General features: G+C 47.4%; 1 protein-coding gene across 1 annotated transcript in view; it reads right to left on the minus strand.

Annotated features, from left to right (window-relative positions):
- Positions 1-4651: 4651 nt before the first annotated feature.
- Positions 4652-19018, minus strand: part of LOC117735022 (glutamate receptor ionotropic, NMDA 2B) — a 71841-nt gene continuing 57474 nt past the window's right edge. The window contains exons 8-15 of the mRNA XM_034539413.1: positions 18719-18872; positions 17961-18086; positions 15253-15482; positions 14974-15134; positions 14226-14413; positions 10948-11186; positions 4896-6937; positions 4652-4844 (exon numbers count right to left, since the gene is read on the minus strand). Coding sequence (XP_034395304.1) covers positions 4652-4844; positions 4896-6937; positions 10948-11186; positions 14226-14413; positions 14974-15134; positions 15253-15482; positions 17961-18086; positions 18719-18872 — 3333 coding nt within the window. The remainder of the gene's footprint in view (positions 4845-4895; positions 6938-10947; positions 11187-14225; positions 14414-14973; positions 15135-15252; positions 15483-17960; positions 18087-18718; positions 18873-19018) is intronic.

Genomic DNA, 19018 nt, shown 5'->3' on the forward strand with positions numbered 1-19018 from the left:
AAAATTATAAGCAGCTAAATTACATGGAGCTTCACAACAAATCAATCGCATAATATCACAGTATAATTCTTCCTATCTGCATGTGACTTGTTGATTTAAAAAAACAAAAAAACAAAACAACACACCATGATAGAAATATTGATATCAGATACATTTTCACAAGTCAGTTTAACCGGTACATCGATCCCTGTGGCTGACCCCGGCATGCTCTCGTTTGGTCCCAAATAAACACACGTCAGCTGAGGGTGATATTCACATCCTCCACCTTCAGGATGTCCCACACCCGCCAACTCGCCACAGCCGTTTGTTGCGTTGTAAAAATGTGACACAGTGTTTTTGCTCGACCCGACCCCAATTTGGATAAAATGTGTTGTGGCATGCTCGTGTGCAGAGAAGTGAGCCCGGGAGCAACCGGGCTGTGAGGGAAATCAAATCAATCAATCAATCAATAAAATGGTCTGGCGAGCCATGCTTACTCAGAGCAGCTGGAGGTGGTACGGGCCTGATGATAGCATGTTTACCACAGTGTCAGGTGCACCTTTGACTTCCCAACCTGCAGCTGGACGCCGGGCCGGGCCCCCCCCCCCCCCAAAAAAAGGAAGTGATGAATTGGCACATACAGTGTACAGTAAGATCTTGTTTTTTGTTTTGTCATCCTGTTTATTGCAAATGAGGAGAAGGATCGTGGTGGCTTGTATGGAAAAAAAATATGCAAACCCAAAAGAGTTTGTGCACATGGATACATTTTTCACTTTTCAATCAACCCGCTAGACATGAAAGCAGTTGAGGAGAAAAAAAACAGAAGAGAGATGAATTTCTCTCACAGGGCCGGGGCGAGGATTATAGAGACTTATTGGAATCAGTGCCATACAGAAGAAGACCGGGGGAAATAACTTGCGACTGCATGGGGGACAAACTTGCATATGTACACAACAAATTACAAATCATATCTCCCGTCTCATACTGAGAAACAAGCGGTGCGCAAAGTTGCACAAATATAAATTAGAATCCAAAAGCTTTTAAGTGTTTCCAGCTGTCAAACAGCACAGTTTAGTAACAGGCAAGCTCAAATAAAGCAACAACAGTTGATTCCCCTGAAGCAAATCTCCACCAAAGATGAGACATGACAGGACAAATGTTGCACCTTTTAATAAAGGGGTTGCACAAATGCATTTCAGCTTCTGATGGGTTCTCGATAAGATGGAACTACACTCGCTTTCGGTTCTCGGGCAATACTGTGCCAAAATCCTCAGCAGTGTTAACATAAACTCTGGGGAATGTCCAGCGCACATTTGTGAGTATGTGTGTGCATGTGTTTATATAAGTGTGTGTGTGTGTGTGTGTCCTTTACCACAGTGATGTATAGCCCAAACATAGAGAGGGAACAGGATAGGCCGGGCCGACGATGGCTCTAAATTCTGTGTGCAATCAACGTTCAAAATAAAAAGGGGAACGAAAACACAAATATCCTGTACGTTAGGATATTTAAGGATCGCTGCTTTAAAAATGAAGGATCACAATATACTGCCTCTATACGCAAATATCATCTATGTATACACGTAATATTGTATTCCATAAATGTGTAGATAATTGATTTTTATCTCAAAAAGCATGAAGAAGAGCTTACCTTAAAAAGAGAGAATCTAAACACAATTCAAGGGAAGCTTAGCAAAGACTGCTAAAACTAAACGTTCCCCTTTTATCACCAAACGTCTACACCTACAGTAAATTATCCTCGATTTCCAACACTTTAGTGAAGATATGAAAAAGCATAATTCTTAACATAATCAGTATACTCATTGGTAAACTATCATAATTAAGTAAACATGAGATTTAAAGAAAAAAAGGTTCAATTATATCACTTATGATTAGTAATATTTGTGTCTTAACTATATTTTGCATATTTTTGTTCTTGAGTTTTTTTTGTTTTTGAGTTTTTTATCATTGTTTTGTTTATTTCTTAAATTGCTGTAAAACATATTGAAACTTACATCCTGTCTGTCTGTTTACTGTACAAAGTGAAAAGCGTTTTTAAATATATTATTTACAGGGAAAAGATTGAACGTACAAATGCTGACGCTGATTGATGCCCACTCCCAAGTCTCGTTGCTTATTTCCTCCTCGTCAGTTCCTGGTCGCCTCCTTATGCCATCTCGCTGATAATGGTTGACCTGAACTTTCAAAAATGTGTGCGTATAAAAAATTCCAGAGATCCCAATCTATTTATTAGGAGAGTCATCGGGGGTGGGGGTGGGGGGGGGGGGGGGTGGGGGTGGATCTGTTTGATTTAAGGCTAACTCGATCAGTCTCACATTGACGGTGTTATCTGTGGAGCGAGGGGAGGAGGAGAGGCGGCTGAACTTATGAATAGTTATCAGCAGGTTAGTGGGGGGGGGGGGGGGGGGGGGGATTAAACAACTGTAATCATTCAATCGTGATTTGCTTCCCTCCACGCACACACTCACACAAGCACGCACACACGGCAACCTTTTAGATTAGGGAATAAGAAGATAGAAGTCTGCAGTCACAAAGGTGGCACTCCGACACCAGGCCAGCGCTCTGCTCAGTCTCCCGCAGGCCTTGAACTTCTGACACCGCCAGCCAATCGGAGATCAAACCTTTAAATGACTAAAAGAGGCGTCTTTATTCTGTACAGTAATACGATGAGTCATCACGGGGCTGGGGGCAGGCTGATGGGATGATAAGGCATGTCTATCCTGAACCTACACTGAGTAAAAGGTCCTGTGCAATAAACGAGGCCCCTCCAGCTCAAAAGGACTATCTACATCAGTCGGAGGGGAAAAAGGCCGGAAAGCGTTGGCAAGATGGCCGCCTTCCGGACGCCTCCGTCGATGTTTCAGAGGCCTCTTTCAATCAGACATCCTCGTCAGCTCACGCTTCAATCGGCATCATTGTCACGGGGCAACAACACGTCTCCTACACGTTTTGTTGCACTTCGCCAACAAAAGAAAAAAAACAACAGTGCATATATATTAATCATACACAATGTACAAACAAAGCTTTCTGTGTGAGTGAAAAGTAACGCCTACATCGAGAAACCGGCGAGAGAGGCGAAAAAAAATAGCGAGTGCCTGGTGACTGCTATCCTGTAACACCTGAATAAAAAGAAGTGGTCTGAAGGCTGCCGGGTTGTGAAGGTGAGAATGCGTCGGTCCGTTCGCGACATCCTGAAAACATCCCAAACTCGACGTACGGAATAATCTTACGAAGGTATAAAACATCCTCCCCGTGTATTTTAACCCGCCAGTCGTCGCGTCTCAAGCCCGCTGAACATTTTCACTGCAGCTTTGGCTGGTAAACGCGTAGAGAACGCCGAGCAGCCGAACGGCATGCCGGTCCGTCCCGGTGCCGCGTGTGAACCGGAAGGACACGTCCACTGGAGACCGTTAAGGCACGTCCTTCCTCTCAGTGTCTTCAGCTCCGGACGAAACGTGTCGTTCACAGTAACACAAGTTCAGACCGATAAAATCTGCATGTGTGTGTGTGTGTGTGAGTGTGTGTGTGTGCATTTGATTTGTACCCTCTTGAAACATCAAATGAGATCTGGGATCTGTCAGCTCTAAATGTGTCCGCCAGATTCTGTTTTTCCACAAGGAGCAAATAAATGTTATGAGCGTGGAGTAAAATATTCTACAGAACACGGAAAAAAAAGGGATTTAAGGACTTCAGTCTTTCTGGCTTGTTGGATGAACTTAAAACAACCTTCCTGCTGCCACCCAGGGTAGACAGGATACAACTACAGATACTAAAACAGTAGTGAAATATTATACCAACAGAACATAAAACAAGAAAAACTTAGTGATATCATAAGCAGTGTTATCATAATCAGCGCTAACGTCTTTGTTATTCACAATGTTATCAATATTATTGTTGTTCTTATACCCTGTTTTTTTTTCTTTTTCTAGAAGAATATCTTATTATCATTCATGATTGTATTTCTCATAACAAACAAGAACAGGTCTTTTGGCGTCAGGGATGAGGAGGAGCTGGGGGGGGGGGGGGGGGGGGGGGGGGGAGGAAGGAAGAGGAGTTGTCGCGTTGTCTCCTTCCAGAGAGGGAGAGAGGGAGAGAGGGAGAGAGAGGCACTCGTCGTCTCCTGTGAAACGTGACAATGTCTCCTTTCCGCGGTGACACAGGGGCAGATGGGCCGCTCGCTCTCACAGTCTTTCCTCAGCGGGAGCTCTCAGACGGCCGGCACATTGCACCAGGCTCAGGCGTCCAATATCAAACGAAGACGAGGTGTCGCCTCGTTGTGATAATAAGTACGCTGACTTCTGCCTCGCTGGAGGGTGAAGTGATGGACTCGGAGCTGAGTGCATTTTGGGGGAGGGGAGGGGGGGGGATGTTGAGGGGAACGGCGATTGACTGTGTTTGAGTAGCTTTGGCCGTTTCTGAGAGAGGGTCAACGTCCCACATCTCCTCAGGGTTTTTGCAAAATCAAGATCCCCCCCCCCCCCTTTCCCCTCTTACTCTTATTTCGCTTTCCACAGTCTCTCTCCTGCCTTACCTCATCGTTCTGTCCCAATATGGGCTAGGGTCGCAGTGTGTGGACAGTCTCTTTAAAATCATCCCTGATCTCCTAACACCACTTGCCTCCCCTCCTCCCTCGCTCCTCCTCCTCTTCTTGCTCTCACACGTCAGACTCGATGCTGGAGAGTTTCTCGTACACATGGCCATTGCTTCCATTGAAGGGACGCGGGGGGCCGACCCCCAGCATGGAGCCGTGGTGGTTCATTCCACCGAGGCTGAGCTCTTTCGGGAACCGGGGGGTCACGTTGGATATCACCCCGGCTGTGGCGGACGCTGGCAGATATGACGTCGTGCTTATCTGGCTCCGCAAGTCACTTCGGCTGTTTTTGGCAACTTGTTGCTGCTGCTGTTGCTTTTTCATGTAATATTGTTTGGCCCCGTGCATCAGACACTGGTCGTCGCCAAACGTAGGAATAAAGGGGTTTTGGTTTACCCTGTCGGGGTAAAGAGATTTGGATAAAGAGAACCCTCCCACACCTCCTCCTTCCATCAAAGACCTATCTCTGTCTCGTATGTCTCTCTCTCCGACGGAGCGCCGGTGGAGGCCCTCGCCGCCTCTGAACAGGCCGAATGGCGAGCCAGGTCCTTTGCGGCCCTCACCTCCGTAAAACAACGGGTCCCTGTCTCGCTCCCTTTCTCTCTCCGAGCCCCCGTGGCGCTCAAATATGTGCGCGAAGGGGCTGGTGCCCTCCACGTAGCGTTCTTTCTCCTTCAAGCTGACGCTCCTGGGTGGGGGCAGCATCCCTCCCATACCGACACCGCTCATCCCTCCGCCACCTCCGAGACCCCCCATCAGACTTCCCATCCCACCTGACTCCTCTTTCTGAAGGTCGACAAATGCGTCATACGAGTGCTGCCGCCTCAGTGGTTTGCCGAAGCCTCCGCCCTTCCTCCTCTGCTGGCCCTGAGATTGAGACTGGGGGCCTCCTCCCCCACCTTTCCCTCCCCCCATCTGTTCCAAGAGGTGGTTGTTGTCCTCGCTGATATCGTAGAGGTTTCCTGTTTTTTTACAGCCCTCGCAGCGCATGCAGGTCGCAGAGCTGGGGCGGCTGTTTCCTCCACCTCCCGAGGACCCGCAGCTCATGCCACCACCATACCCTCCACCACCCCCGCCTCCATGCATGGACATCTGCTTGGCCAATCCTCCCCCGCTGGCCCGACAGTTCCTGCACTCCCACTCTCCCCCTGCCAGCCCACCAGATCCTCCCCCACTCTTTGAATCTGACTTTTTGGGTTTGCCCTTAAGGAAGTCATCCGTTGGAACCAGGGTGGTGCAGGCCCCCACTCCTCCGTCTCTATTCCCCGGGCCCTCTGTCAGGTCCACGTGTTCCCACTGAGGGACGCCCTCTTTGGGACGAAACTGGTCCAAATAAAAATCCCTCACACTCTCCTTTTCTCTGAAGAGATAGGTGTTCCCATCGTTGTTTCCTCCTCCACCTCCACCTCCTCTCTTCCGTTCAGGGGGCAAAAGTGGTGGGGAGGTAGAGCGGTGGCCGTGGTAGTGGTGGTGGCTGATGTGGTAGGGTTTCCTCCTGTAGCCCAGCTCGATCTCGTCCAGCTCCCGTCTGGACTTGGCAGAGGCCGGCCTCTTCTTCAGGCTATCGCGGTATTGTTTGCGCTTCTTGGCATTACCCTCCAGATTTCCATAAGTTACTGTGTGCGTGGAAATGTCCGAGACATCGGACCGTATATTTCCTTCGTCCTCTCCTCTCCCTCCGCAGTAGCCATGCCCCGGGATAAATGTGGAACTCGAGGCACCTCCCTTGAAGGAGAACTTCCCGTACAGGTCCGGCAGCCCTCCCTTGAAGCCCTGGCCGGGGGGAGGAGTCTGTCCAGACAGCAGGTCAAACTTGCTCATGTTCCTGTGGGTCAATGCTGAGCAGGGCTGGGTGGTGAATATAGGGGCCACCCCTCCGCCCGGGCTGTCACAGTCGAACATGCCGCCCTCCAGAGAACTCGCACTGCCCAGACTGTGGGGCCGGTTGACCGGTGGCCCGCTGAGCCCGAGCGTGGAGCCGTGTTGGTGCAGGTAGTGGTCCTGGTACAGGTTACTGTCCTTCAGGTGGAGGTTGCCGAACGTCCTCTCCACCTCGCTGATGTAGTCGCTGAACATGTTGTCCTCCGGGAGGTAAGGCGGCTTGCAGTCCGAGTGGCCCGCCAGGCTGCGCCGGTGTTCAGAGATGTCATAAACGGAGGATTCCCGGCGGATGAAGTCCAGGGCGCTGTGTGGTGAGCCGTTCACCCCCGACAGGGAGGCCATGTTCTTGGCGGTGCGCAAGAGGCGCATAATGTTGGAATGGGTGTTGTTCATGGTGCCTGATGGGGAGTTCAAGGCCGAGCTGCTCTTCTCCTCAATCTGCACCCCGTGGATGCAGCTGTAGATGCCCTGTGTGGGGAAACACAGGCAAGAGGCAGCATTAGAGAGGGGACATTTTTTGCCAATTGTACTGTTATTCCTTACTCATAGTGTACTCAAAGTTGAGAGAAACATGACAACTGCAGCTGCATTGCATCCTGACCGCCCTCTTTTTAAAAACCCAGATGACACAAAATGAGTACAGCTCTTTCTGCTGTTAATAGCTTGCTCAATAAATACAGTAAGTAAAGGCACATGTTACATATCATTTATCGACAGTAGCATATAGTATATCAACCGGTCTGGGATAAAGTGAGCATACAGTATGAAGATTCAGAGAGGACAGTGGAGCTGCATGGTGGATGATTGATAAAGGCAAAGGAGCTGTAAACCCCCCCTGGGTCCCACTGGTCAATACCTTTAATCAATGTGATTAGAATTCAGCTGAACAATATCCTCCGGCAGTTATTAAACACCTTAGTTCCCATACCGCTCAGCGCCGCGGCACAATCTCTGAAGAGAAAGGCCATGCCGAGGAGACGCCGGCTGAGCAGTGCAGTGACAGAAAGACAAACTGCACCATTTGCGTGCAGTGATGTACAATACAATATTCAGATAAAAATGGATGCGAAGAGGAGAGCAAACCAGGCATGACGAATGGGGACGATGAAGGATCAGATCAATTCCAAACAATGATTTTGCCCAGTTTTTCTGGAAATAAAAGGGATGCTTCTGGCCGCTGTCAAGAGATCAGAGATCCTCTGACCTCCGTCCTGCTTGCCACTGCTGAGGGCAGGACAAGGAGTTAGGGGTCAGCCGGCTGTCAAATCCTCTCTGCTGTTCCGCTTTGACTCCTCCTTGACCCTCAGCTCTCCTTTCCCTAGCCGCTCCTTCCTGCTACTCAATTAGCTACATGGACAGAGCCTGCATTGCAGCAAAAAAAGGCCTTCATCCCTCATTCCACTTTTATAGGTTATTACTTCCTTCAATTTCACAGTCTGTTAACAGCCGAGTATGTAAAGCTTGACAATGGCTGAAAACCAAGAGAGGTTAACACAAACACAAAAGGACTCATACATGCATTTGGAGAAACATGGGCAAGTTGAGGACAAACATATACGTCCACCATATTTCAGGGGGTTTAGAAGCATCTTTCAATGTTTATCTGGTCCTTCGCTGCCTCATCCGTGTTCCTTTTTTCCATCTGCCTGTTTATGTAATTTGTCATCACTTCATATCTTTTGTTTTTCTTCTTTTATTGTCTTGATTACGCACCACCTGCTGCCAAAATCTGTCACGGCCTCCCTTCCATGACATTTAAGCGACAGCCTGATTTTTCCAGAAGCAACTGCCTTTATCTTAAGTTGACCCCCCCCCCCCCCTTTAAGATTTCGGCCTTTAGAGACGGCAAAGTTGTGTTGCATTGAACAGCGATGGCGTTTTAGAGCAAGCTTAAGCTGATTGTTGTGTGTTTTTTAAGCTTTTTCCTTTGGGAACATGCACACAAGCACAAATAAGCAACAAGAAGTTAATAATGTAGTGCATCAAATCTTGGACATTTGACAAAGTGATTGCTGCTTCGTATTCAACAGCAGATTTGCTCTACTCCACAAGCCCACATAATGTAACAGTTGGCAGATTGCTGCCGGCCCGGCGCTACTGTAGCTGATTATTTGGGCAGGATGTGTGAATAGCAATAACTGTGGCCTGAGGCTTTGCTAAGAATTTTCAATCCACCGGGGGAATCACAGCAAAATCTATAAGTGATTACACTGGAACAGAGAGGCAGGAAATCAACAAATAACTAGCTGCCCCTATGTGCGCTCGCACATGCTGTGGAGTGCCCATTGCACAGCGGAGCTGCCGCTCATAACTCAATAGAGCCTGCGTGTGGTGGAAGTGTACGGGGCTCAATGCAAATGAACCTCGGCCATGATGTGATGCGAGGGCTGTGAGGAGTAGGAGTGATTAAACCTCTAATACATTTACTGTTCTGAAGCCATTAGGGGCTTTTTAAATCAATATAATTAATTGGTTCCAGTGTTGCAGGTGGGACCTGGAGGAGCAGGTAGCCAGGGGGGTGGGGGTGGGGGGGGGCTCACAGGGCGGGAACGCTAACCGACCGCGAAGCCGTGACCAAAGTCACGTGACTTCGGTCACGTGACTTCGGTCACGTGACTTCGGTCACGTGACTTCGGTCACGTGACTTTGGTTGTCTAATTTTTTTTACACTGCTGGGCTTAAATGTTAATTGCAGCAATAACAATAACGTTTATTGGATTATGCTGTGAAATTAAAAAAGCGGAATTAATCTGAGTGGCAGAGCAAAGGAGGGGGGGGGGGGGGAATGGCCGAGACGGGAAAGAAACACTAAATGAGGACGAGACAATGTGAGGCTGCATGTGGCCAAGGATTTTGGAAAGATAATAAACCGTAATTTCCACTATTGTTTCACAAATGCCCAGGCTCGCTGCTACATATGCAAATTAACGCGCCATGAATATTTCCCCTGAATATTTCCCCTGAATATTTTAACATACTGATGTATCTGGCTGTATTTGTGGACTCTCAGCGTTCATTTGTGTTGTCACATTGTAGCGGAGACAGAGGTAATTTCTGTAAATGAGAGCAATAACTGGATGTTACACAAGGCATAATTGCTTTCAGATCCAGTCCCCGTACAAATTATAATGATGTGATAACAAAACAAAAACTATTAAAAAAAAACAGCACCGAGCAGCCTGTCTTATGGGAATGAGAAGTCAACTGACATTTTAGCAACTGATATTTCACGCTCCTCCATCGCAAACGGACGCGCACACGACCATAACCATGGTGACAGCAACAACGACAAATTAACAAAATAATCAAAGTTGCGCACTGGGGCGTAATATTAGAGTAGAGAGGGGAAAATGTTTTTCTTTTTCTTGGCAAAAGCAGCCCCGACACCAGCATATCAAATGTGATGGGGGGGGGGGGGGGGAGGGGGGGGGGGGGGGGGGGGGGGGAGTGTGTGGCTCTCTGCTGTAAATTAGCCACGTGGTTTTGCCTGCAGCGGTTCACCTTCAGAGGCACACAGTGAATTTCACCCGAGCCATGTCAAAACAATTGGAATGCAAATCAAATACCTCGGGGGTGACTTTGGTCTCCCGGGATCCAGTAATCTACCCTCCCCGCTTCTGTGGCCGAGTTTTGTTAAGTGAAATATTGATTTTGGCTCAACATTTTGTAAATATTTACCCCACGGACGTCAGACAGACCTAACCACCGAAAACAAAAAGGAAAAAAGCTCCAATATCGGTTTGGAAGTGAGAGTCTGGATCGGTAACACCCTCTTTCACTATTTACTTTGCAGCCCGAAAGCCTTGGAGAACCAAGCCAAGGCTCCAGACGATGAAAGATGAAAGAGGGCTGAACCCAGGAATAAAGGTCACCTTACGGGCCAGGAGTCGTAAATTGGAGAAATATAAACTTGTGGGGGTGCTTTGCAAACAGAAGACAATTCTGGTGAGAAGGTCTAGTTGCTGGTTTCTGACGTTGGCAACCATATGGTAAATATCAGTCTCTATTAACTCTTTAACTCCTCATAACTTTCTTTAAAAAGACGAAGAGTGCCGACAATATTGATCAGGATTTGTCTTTTGCTGTCAGATGGGTGTGTTTTGACAACTATTACAAGATAGAAGAGTATAGTGCAACATCGGTGTGAAAGCAAGGTATTCATTTATGAGAAGAAGAATGTGATCTTTCTTATTTCCAACGTTACATTGTCTCATTTTAAACATTTAAAGGTTGCGTGGAAGTCACCACATTGTTTTTTTAGCAGTAGGTAGTCAAGTGTGCTCCTACTGGGCTTGATTTGATGCTTGAAAACACAAGCCTGATGTGAAATGCTTCAGCTCCAGTGTCTGTAACACAATCAGGCTGATGGTCTTCAAACAGTGGGAACGACTCTGTGTTGCTGTACAGATTATGGATACATAATCACGATTTGTTCATTCATTTGGACAACATTCTTGATATCAGCCTAAACGTCTCACCCTGCTGATGGAGAAGACAAAGCCGGGCTGGCCGGAGCAGACGCCCATGAAGCAGAAGCGCAGCTGCCAGTAGAACCAGTGCTCGCAGATGAAGGTGATGAGCGACAGCGCCATGGCGGCACCAAGCATGTAGAAGACACCGGCCATGTTGTCGATGTCCAGCTGGCTGGACATCACCTCGTTCTTCTCGTGGTGGCAGATCCCCGTCAGCCACAGGGACTCCAGCTCCTCCATCTCACCTGGATGGAAGAGGGAAGATGGGTAGAAGAGAGGGGAGGGAGGGAGGGCAGGATGGTAAAGACGACAAGACAAGAGGGTATAGGAGCACGATGACGAAATGTGGAGAAGTGTTTTTATGAGTCGCGCAGGAATCAGAATGAAGAAAAGTGGGAAGGAAAGTAAAAGAGGAGAGAGCAGGGACATGATGTAATAACAGGATGGGGTTTGGAGGACACAAGGGATGGAGAGATGATGCAACAGAAGTAGAGGGAAGATGGCGGGTAGACGGTGGAAGGGGGCGCGGGGGGTGGGGAGTTAGAAACGAAATACAGCCTTGAATTTTGCAGTATGCTTCATTGCAGACTGGAAGAGAGTAACACACACCATCGGTCACATGGTAATTACATTGATCTTTTTTCTTCTTTTTTCGCACTCACTTCTGCAAATGATTGTGTTTCTATCTACTTGTTCAATGTGAGCGTGTTCATAAGGAAAACTACCCACAAGTGTTTGTGTATGTAAGCATATGCACGTATGTAAGCATATGCACGTATGCGCCCGCGCGCGCGTGTGTGTGTATGTACGTATGTGTGTGTCTGATGCTGGTCCCTGAGCTTCGGGTCCCTTTTGTGGGTCACCTTCTGTTTCACCACGAGCTGTTCTCAATCACAGCCGACTGTGGCAGGACGGGCTTCGCTTAATTAATCATACATTCAGCCGTTGTATGGAGCACTGGCCATGAGGAGGCACTGCACACACGCACACATACACACACACACACACACACACACACACACTACTCTACTCTACTCTACTCTATATCTGATGCAAAAGGGACTGAAAAAATTATCTCCGTGACGAGTGAACTGATTCCGAAAGCCATGACGATGTAATTGATAATACTGGAAAAAAACATGGATCTCGATTTAAGCTCGTTCTTGTTTTGAGCGACACTTGATATATTTATCTCAAGCAAGTCAGTGTTTAGTCTAAAACAGTTTAAACTATACACGACTAATACATGTCAAATCAAAAGTTCTACATTTTGGGGAAATGCATTAGCATTGTTTTAGAGACTTAGGTGAGAAGATCAATAGCCATTGCAAGTCTGTATGCTTAATGTGGATTAACTTAATTGATCAATTAGCTTAGCTGAGCATACAGACTGATTAAGGGAGAATCAGCTGGCTCTAAATTCACAAATTTATGCTAAGCTAAGCTAACCGGCCCAACGGTGTGTGCTTCATAACTAGTGACTAGGTGCACTGGGGCCGCTGGAAGGGAATACAATACAGGACAAGATTGAAAAATGACAATTGTGCTGGCAGTTGCCTTGAGATAAAACCTTCAAGCTGTCCATCAGCTCATGCACTTTGTTGCAGGTTGTCAGCTTTCATGTTTCCACTGCTCTTATTTTTAGTCCCTTTCCATGTTCTAATAACTAAAAAGTATGAACCCAAAGCATTACTGACAAAAAGTGGTTAGGAGTCAAATTGGCGGATGTTAAAAGGAGTACATTCTCTTCATGATGCCTGGTGTTTGTGAAGGATGCAACAGGTCCTTTCATTGCAGAGGGTCATTGAACTCAACACCTTCTGTAAATGACCCTCTATTCAACGGCAAACTAGAAGATCGACGATCAAAACCTTTGGCATATTTTACTACCCCAGACTCCCTTTCCAGCCCTCGCACCGGGACCGGTCCACCGGGCTACCGGGCCACAGGGCCACCGATCCACAGGGCCTGATCGCTTTCTAGGCCACCAGGAGGGGAGTGTATGGCAAGGCAGACACACACACACACAAACACACACACACGCCTAGAAAAACAGGCACACATACAATCTAGTCTTACATAACTTGAAAAACAATCAAACTTATAATCAATAAGTCAGGAACTATACACACTATTAATAAATCGCATGTAGGCTGATACAAATAAATCTCTACAGCACTCTCTCTTCAGCTCTCACAATCTTGCTTACACATATAGAGGCCTGACCCATATTCACACACACACACACACACACACACACACATGCACACAACCCCTTGCGCTCATGCACACGCGGTGTTGAAATACACCAGGAGCTATGCTGGCACCCCTAACTGGGACGCACTATAGTGGGCCCCCGAGGGCCCTTGGTTCAGGATGCTCACAACACGCTGGACCGTTCCCAAACCAACTAGAAACAACACACACACCCACCAACACACACACACACACTGCATTGAGCTGTGTATCAAAACGGGACAGTGGGAAATTAGACGGGTGGTGTTGCTAAAACAAAGCGAGTTTTTGCTTTCGCCACGCGGGTCAGGAATGGACATTTTGAACATGTTCTGACTCATTAACGCCCCAGCTCCAGCTGACAGGATTGGAGCGTTTCAAGAGAACAAGCCCCGGAGAGCTTGGACAGTCTCCTATAAAAAGGCAAGCGGGATCATAGGGCTCCCGCAGTGGAGCTAAATATCCCCAGGTAAATTCCGAGCGGCGCCTTTCCTGTCTGTTCTTGATGTTTACGAGAGTGGACTTTGTGGTCGCAGACACAGAAATTACTGAGAAGAACTATCATTTTCTTACGTGACTTTGGAGGTTCTAGAAAAGACTGTATTTTAAAGAAAGTACATGAGGTACATTTGGGAATAATTCATGTTTATTATAAGTACCATTTCTTTAGGTGTGGATTTAGGGTAACCACGGTTCTTGCCCAGAAAGCACACTTATCAACGTGGCCGTGGTTCTTGCCGTGTAACGTGTTGAGTAAAACGTTATTATAATAGAAGAGATACAAGAGGCCGAATCTAAAAATATAAGAAACAAGCCGGACGTCTCTTTTGATTTTCGCCTCAAGGCTTTTAATAAGAAGTTATGTTCCGTTCCTCACCTGAGGAAAACGGGGCATTATCTCAGTGACTAACCCGTGCGTCTGTTATTTACTCCTCATCACATCAACACAACTGTATGCGTGACAGACTCTCTGCTTGCTCGGTGCATTAAGCTGTGCGATGAATAAAACAGTGGAGGGCGGACAGCACACCGCAAGCCGCGCGCCTCACCGTCTCCAAACAGCATGAGGATGGCCAGGTCCACGTGCCTCTTCCACAGCGACTCCTTCTGGATGGCGATGCCGTACCCCGTGGTGGCGAAGATGTAGCCGCTGCCGATGGTCACTAGCTTGCAGCCCTCGTCCCTGCCGGCCATGTAGTTGAGTACGGCCGCGTCGTAAATGAAAGCGTCTAGTTTGCTAATGAAAAAGAGAGAGAGGGAGCGAGAGAGAGAGAGAGAAAGAGAGAGACAGGTTACAATTAATTAGCACTTAGGAGTCAGACATCATGGCTACAACACTCCAATTAACCTGCTAAAAAACTCTAAGCTGCTGATAAGTGTAATAGACTTCCACTCGGGTTGCCAAAGGCTGGAGCTGGCACACAAGGCCGGCGAAAAAGCACACTTGATGAAAGAGGGGGAGGTATTTAGCTACAGTATGTTTACATGAGAACAGTAGGAGAGACATAAACAGTAACTATTCTCCCCACAAGTTCACACAACAATATAATGGCCGTGGGTTGAAACTGCCTCGTGCTTTTGAGTCCCTTCAAAAAAGATGCAACAAAAGCAGCAGGTTCCAATGTAACTAATCATAGAAACAGATGTTTACATGCCTGAAGCCGAGACGCGCACGCACACAGGACACATTCTTCAATATATTGTCAAACAGGGACCCAAAGGTTCAGCCGCAAACGTCATATTACCGTGAAAACCTTTTTGTAAATTGGTTTTCACAATGAAACTTTAGTTTCTCACCCGGCCTTGAGACTCTGCAGAGCCTCGTTGACGTTCCTCTGATGGAACTTTGTCATGTAGCCGTGCATTTCTGGATAGTTGTTCCTGATGTTTCTCTCCGTGCTCCCGTTTGGGACGGTACCAAACCGAAAGGGAGGCGAGAAGTCGTTGGGACTCTGGAACTAAACACGGGGGGTGGGGGGGATAGAGAGAGAGGCATGTAAAGCGTGGACTTAGTCAAGTTAAAGGTGCAGGTGAGGAAAAGAGGACGGGGCATCGAACAGAAACCTTCCATCTTACCTTTTTGTCTGACAGACCAGTCACCTGGTCCACGTATTCCTCCTGGATCATGAAGGCAGCCAAGTTGGCAGTGTAGGAGGCCAGGAAGATGACGGCAAAGAAGGCCCACACCGACACCATGATCTTACTGGTGGTGCCTTTGGGGTTCTGCACCGGCACAGAGTTGTTAAAGACCAGACCCCACAGCAGCCAGATGGCCTTGCCGATGGTGAAGGATGGACCGTGAGGCTCTGAAAGGAACGCAGACAGATCAGCTTTGGTTTTTAAACCAGTGCGCCGGTCCATTCTTACTGGTGGCTCTCCAGCCGAGCGAGTAGAATGAAACCAAGCGTCTTATTTGATTCCAGCACCGGTCCAAATCTGTTGGATGACCTGGCAGGAAGTTTGGCGCAGACGTTCATGTCCCCCTCAGGAGGAATTGCAATAACATTTGGTGATCGCTCGACTTTTCATGGAGCGCAATAATCACGTCAAATGTTCAATTCGTTCCAAAACTGTTGTTTTATGACCAAATACCTGCAGAACTATATGTGGGCTCTGTACACCTATATCACATTAATATATTTCTTGGATAATTGAGGGAACATTGTTGGTCAATTCACCAGCAGGCTGGCTCATTCCGGCCGTTATGCTGCGATAAGCAGTTGGTTCATAATTTCCGTGTGGGGTACGTGTGAGCGTGTGAGAGAGGACGAGAGAGAGAGAGAGAGAGAGTGTGTGCGCGCTAGCATGTGGGTGTGTATTGTTGTGTGGGGATTTTTGTTCACGGACGCCATCGTGCCAGAAAATCTCCTCCATGAAGTTTGTGAAGAAAGTTGTGTTCGATGAATCGGTCGGAGACTTTACGCATCCGCAGTCAGGCCATTGATACGTTGTTGAGTCGAATCCTTTGAGTCCAAACTTCGATCTGCACTCTTCATGATACCAAACTCCCACCGCGCCACGGGCAGATAAAACCAGGAGGCACACACAGAAGAGAACAGCGCTTTAGGGAGGAATGCATCTCCTCCAGAACATGAAGAAGGATGCGAAGAATGAAAGAAAAAAAGATAGCCATTGTCTAAATATAGCCACATCAGAAACTGTGGGAAGACATTGATTTTCATTTTTTTTTGTTTCTTATCTCTTTCGGCTGAGGGAGATCTAACACAAAACTAGCCCCTGGCTGTCAGAGCTGACACGTGATTTTGGGGAAATATGGAAATTAATGCAAGCTGCCTTGTCCGGTGTGAAGGAAGCAGCCCTTGAGGTGTGTTGAATCCCAGGCAGTGAGACACACCTGTGAAAGGATCAAAGGAGAGCAGCGTGGAGGAGGAAGAGGAGGAGAATGAAGTCATTGGGTCGGCGAGGAAGGCTGGTCTATGTGTTGTGTGGAGGCGGTCTGTCTCTGTCTCTGTCGGTCTTTGTGCACCGTAAGGCGATCCGCACATCAGCAGAGAGAAAGCATTGACCTTCACCAGCTGGAGCGATGCTTACGTGACGTTCAGATGGCCCGCCGCCTTGTTCTCATGCCTACTTTGGCTCCTCCGTCGCCGACAGCACCAGCAAGGATGAACGTATTTCATGGTTTGACTCCATCGTTGAATGTTGGATGATGTGGTGGACACTTGATTTGGATTACACCCATCCGATTGTTTTCATGGCCAAAAAAAATTGTCCTGCTTTCATGTGCTGGTGATGATCTCACATCCAGGACTTTTATGATGGCTGCCTAAAATTCTCCCACTCAAAAAATACCAAATTAAAAGTAAATGTCTTCCCACAGCTCTATCTCTGATGTGGCTATATTCAGAAAATCAGAAACATGGAAAATGCCAGAAACTTTAAGCCAACAGAACACTGGCGAACGAACGAGCCACAGACATCCATTGCCATAATTTCATTTATCAATTTATCAGTGCAAATGGTAGTTGGATGCCACAAGAAAGGGAGTACATTAGGTATTATTAGAGGCATCTGATATGGTTAGCATGTGTGTTTTCAGATCCACCCGACATCATAACACTGTCACCAAAAACACCCACTGATGCTTCACCTAGATCCTTCATTTGTGAACCACTGGACACCATACATCAGTCACTGGGGCCATTTTGACACCTTTAAAAATAATACTCCTGTACATTTGAGTACCGAATCAGGATACTAAATACAGGATTTCTATTTTGTAATGTTATAATGAAGTACTTTTCAATTCTTCCACACAGTGCATTGTGAGGAGGAAGCATACAAAGCACTGGACCTGTGTTTTTTATTTATTTATTTGATATATTTTAAATCAATGTGGACCTTTTCAATATTTAACCAGCACCTTGATCTGATGACCGTAAAGCTGCTCGTGTTCAGTAAGAACACTTTGTGTTTGCAGAGACGCTCACTGGAGATAAACGTAGTCTGGACAGCGTTACTGTACATTTCCTTTGTACACGTCTCACTCTCATTCCAAAGTCATGCGTCACGTTGAGCACATGTTGCAGCGGTATCATTTCTGTGGTAAATTCAACCTCAGCGTGCCCTCCCATCTGGTGTGCTCGGAGAGATGAGGGAGGCGGCACGGACGGAAAATATCTGCATCCATTTACATCTATATCCGCAAACGAGTGCAGCCCTCCCCCAACAGGTACCATAGGCCTGTGTGTGTGTGTGTGTGTGTGTGTGTGTGTGTGGGTGTATGTGTGTGACTGTATGTGTGTGGAGCTGGAGCCTCTCACCTTTGCCGTCAGCCAGACAGCGGTTGTAGCCCACAGGGCTGAAGTACTCGAATATAAACACAGCCATTGCTGACACCAGCAACAGCATCACGAACATCATCACCCACACATCCGCGCTGAAGGGCTCTGGAGGGCAGGAGAGAGGGAAGGGAGGGGAAGGCAGGGAGAGATGAAGGGATAAGGGGGATGGGAGGGGTGGACGGAAAGAGATGAGGACAAGAGAAGAGAGGGGAAAGGGGGGAGAGAGGGTTGTAAGAAGGCAGAAGACGGAGGGAAGAGGGGGATGTCAGGAGAGAGGGAGAAAAAAGAGCGAGGGCGGCAGAGAGAGAGAGAGAGGAAGTGAAAAAAAGAGAGAGGGTAAGTGAGATATGCAAATGCCGAGCGCCAGATTGAGAAGAGGAAGGAAGAGTAAGAGCAATGGAGTAGGAGTGGGAAATAGAAGAGGGCAAAGAGGCAGGGAGTGAAAGAGAGAATACATAAAAGTTAGCCATATTATCATGCACTCAAAGCTGCCTCCTCATCATGCAAACACAGCCAAACTTGGCTCAAACCACACGTGTCCACTGAAATGTTCAACTTCCAAAGCTGCACAAGTGGATGTCAACCCAAATGTGACCAGACGAAGATCCATGTAACGAAAATAAACGAGTTACATTGAACTCAAAGTCTGAGTGAACTAATTTCAAAGGGTAAAAACATCGGACACGCGGATATGGGCGTGGTCTATACAACACCGGCTGGATGCGGGTGCTCCTCACCTAAGAAGGCCGAGGGCGAAACTGTGCCGTTGCTACGGGAGACCATAACGCTGATGCCCGTCTCGATGAAGGGCACGGAAAAGTCGATGACCTCCGACCTCTCCTCGTTGATGGTCAAGGAGCCGACGGCCATGTGGGCGTTTTTTAACACAACCTAGGGGAGACGGGGTAACAAATCCATTATTCACACGTCCCAGTGCAGAAAAGTATTTTTCCCTGAGGAGAAAATGTTGAAAGACATAAAAAAAAACTAATCAAGACAGTTAATAGCTTATAGTGAGAAGAAAAATAACAGCATTT

This window comes from Cyclopterus lumpus, chromosome 8 (assembly GCF_009769545.1).
Source record: "Cyclopterus lumpus isolate fCycLum1 chromosome 8, fCycLum1.pri, whole genome shotgun sequence".
NCBI classification, from domain to species: Eukaryota; Metazoa; Chordata; class Actinopteri; order Perciformes; family Cyclopteridae; genus Cyclopterus; species Cyclopterus lumpus.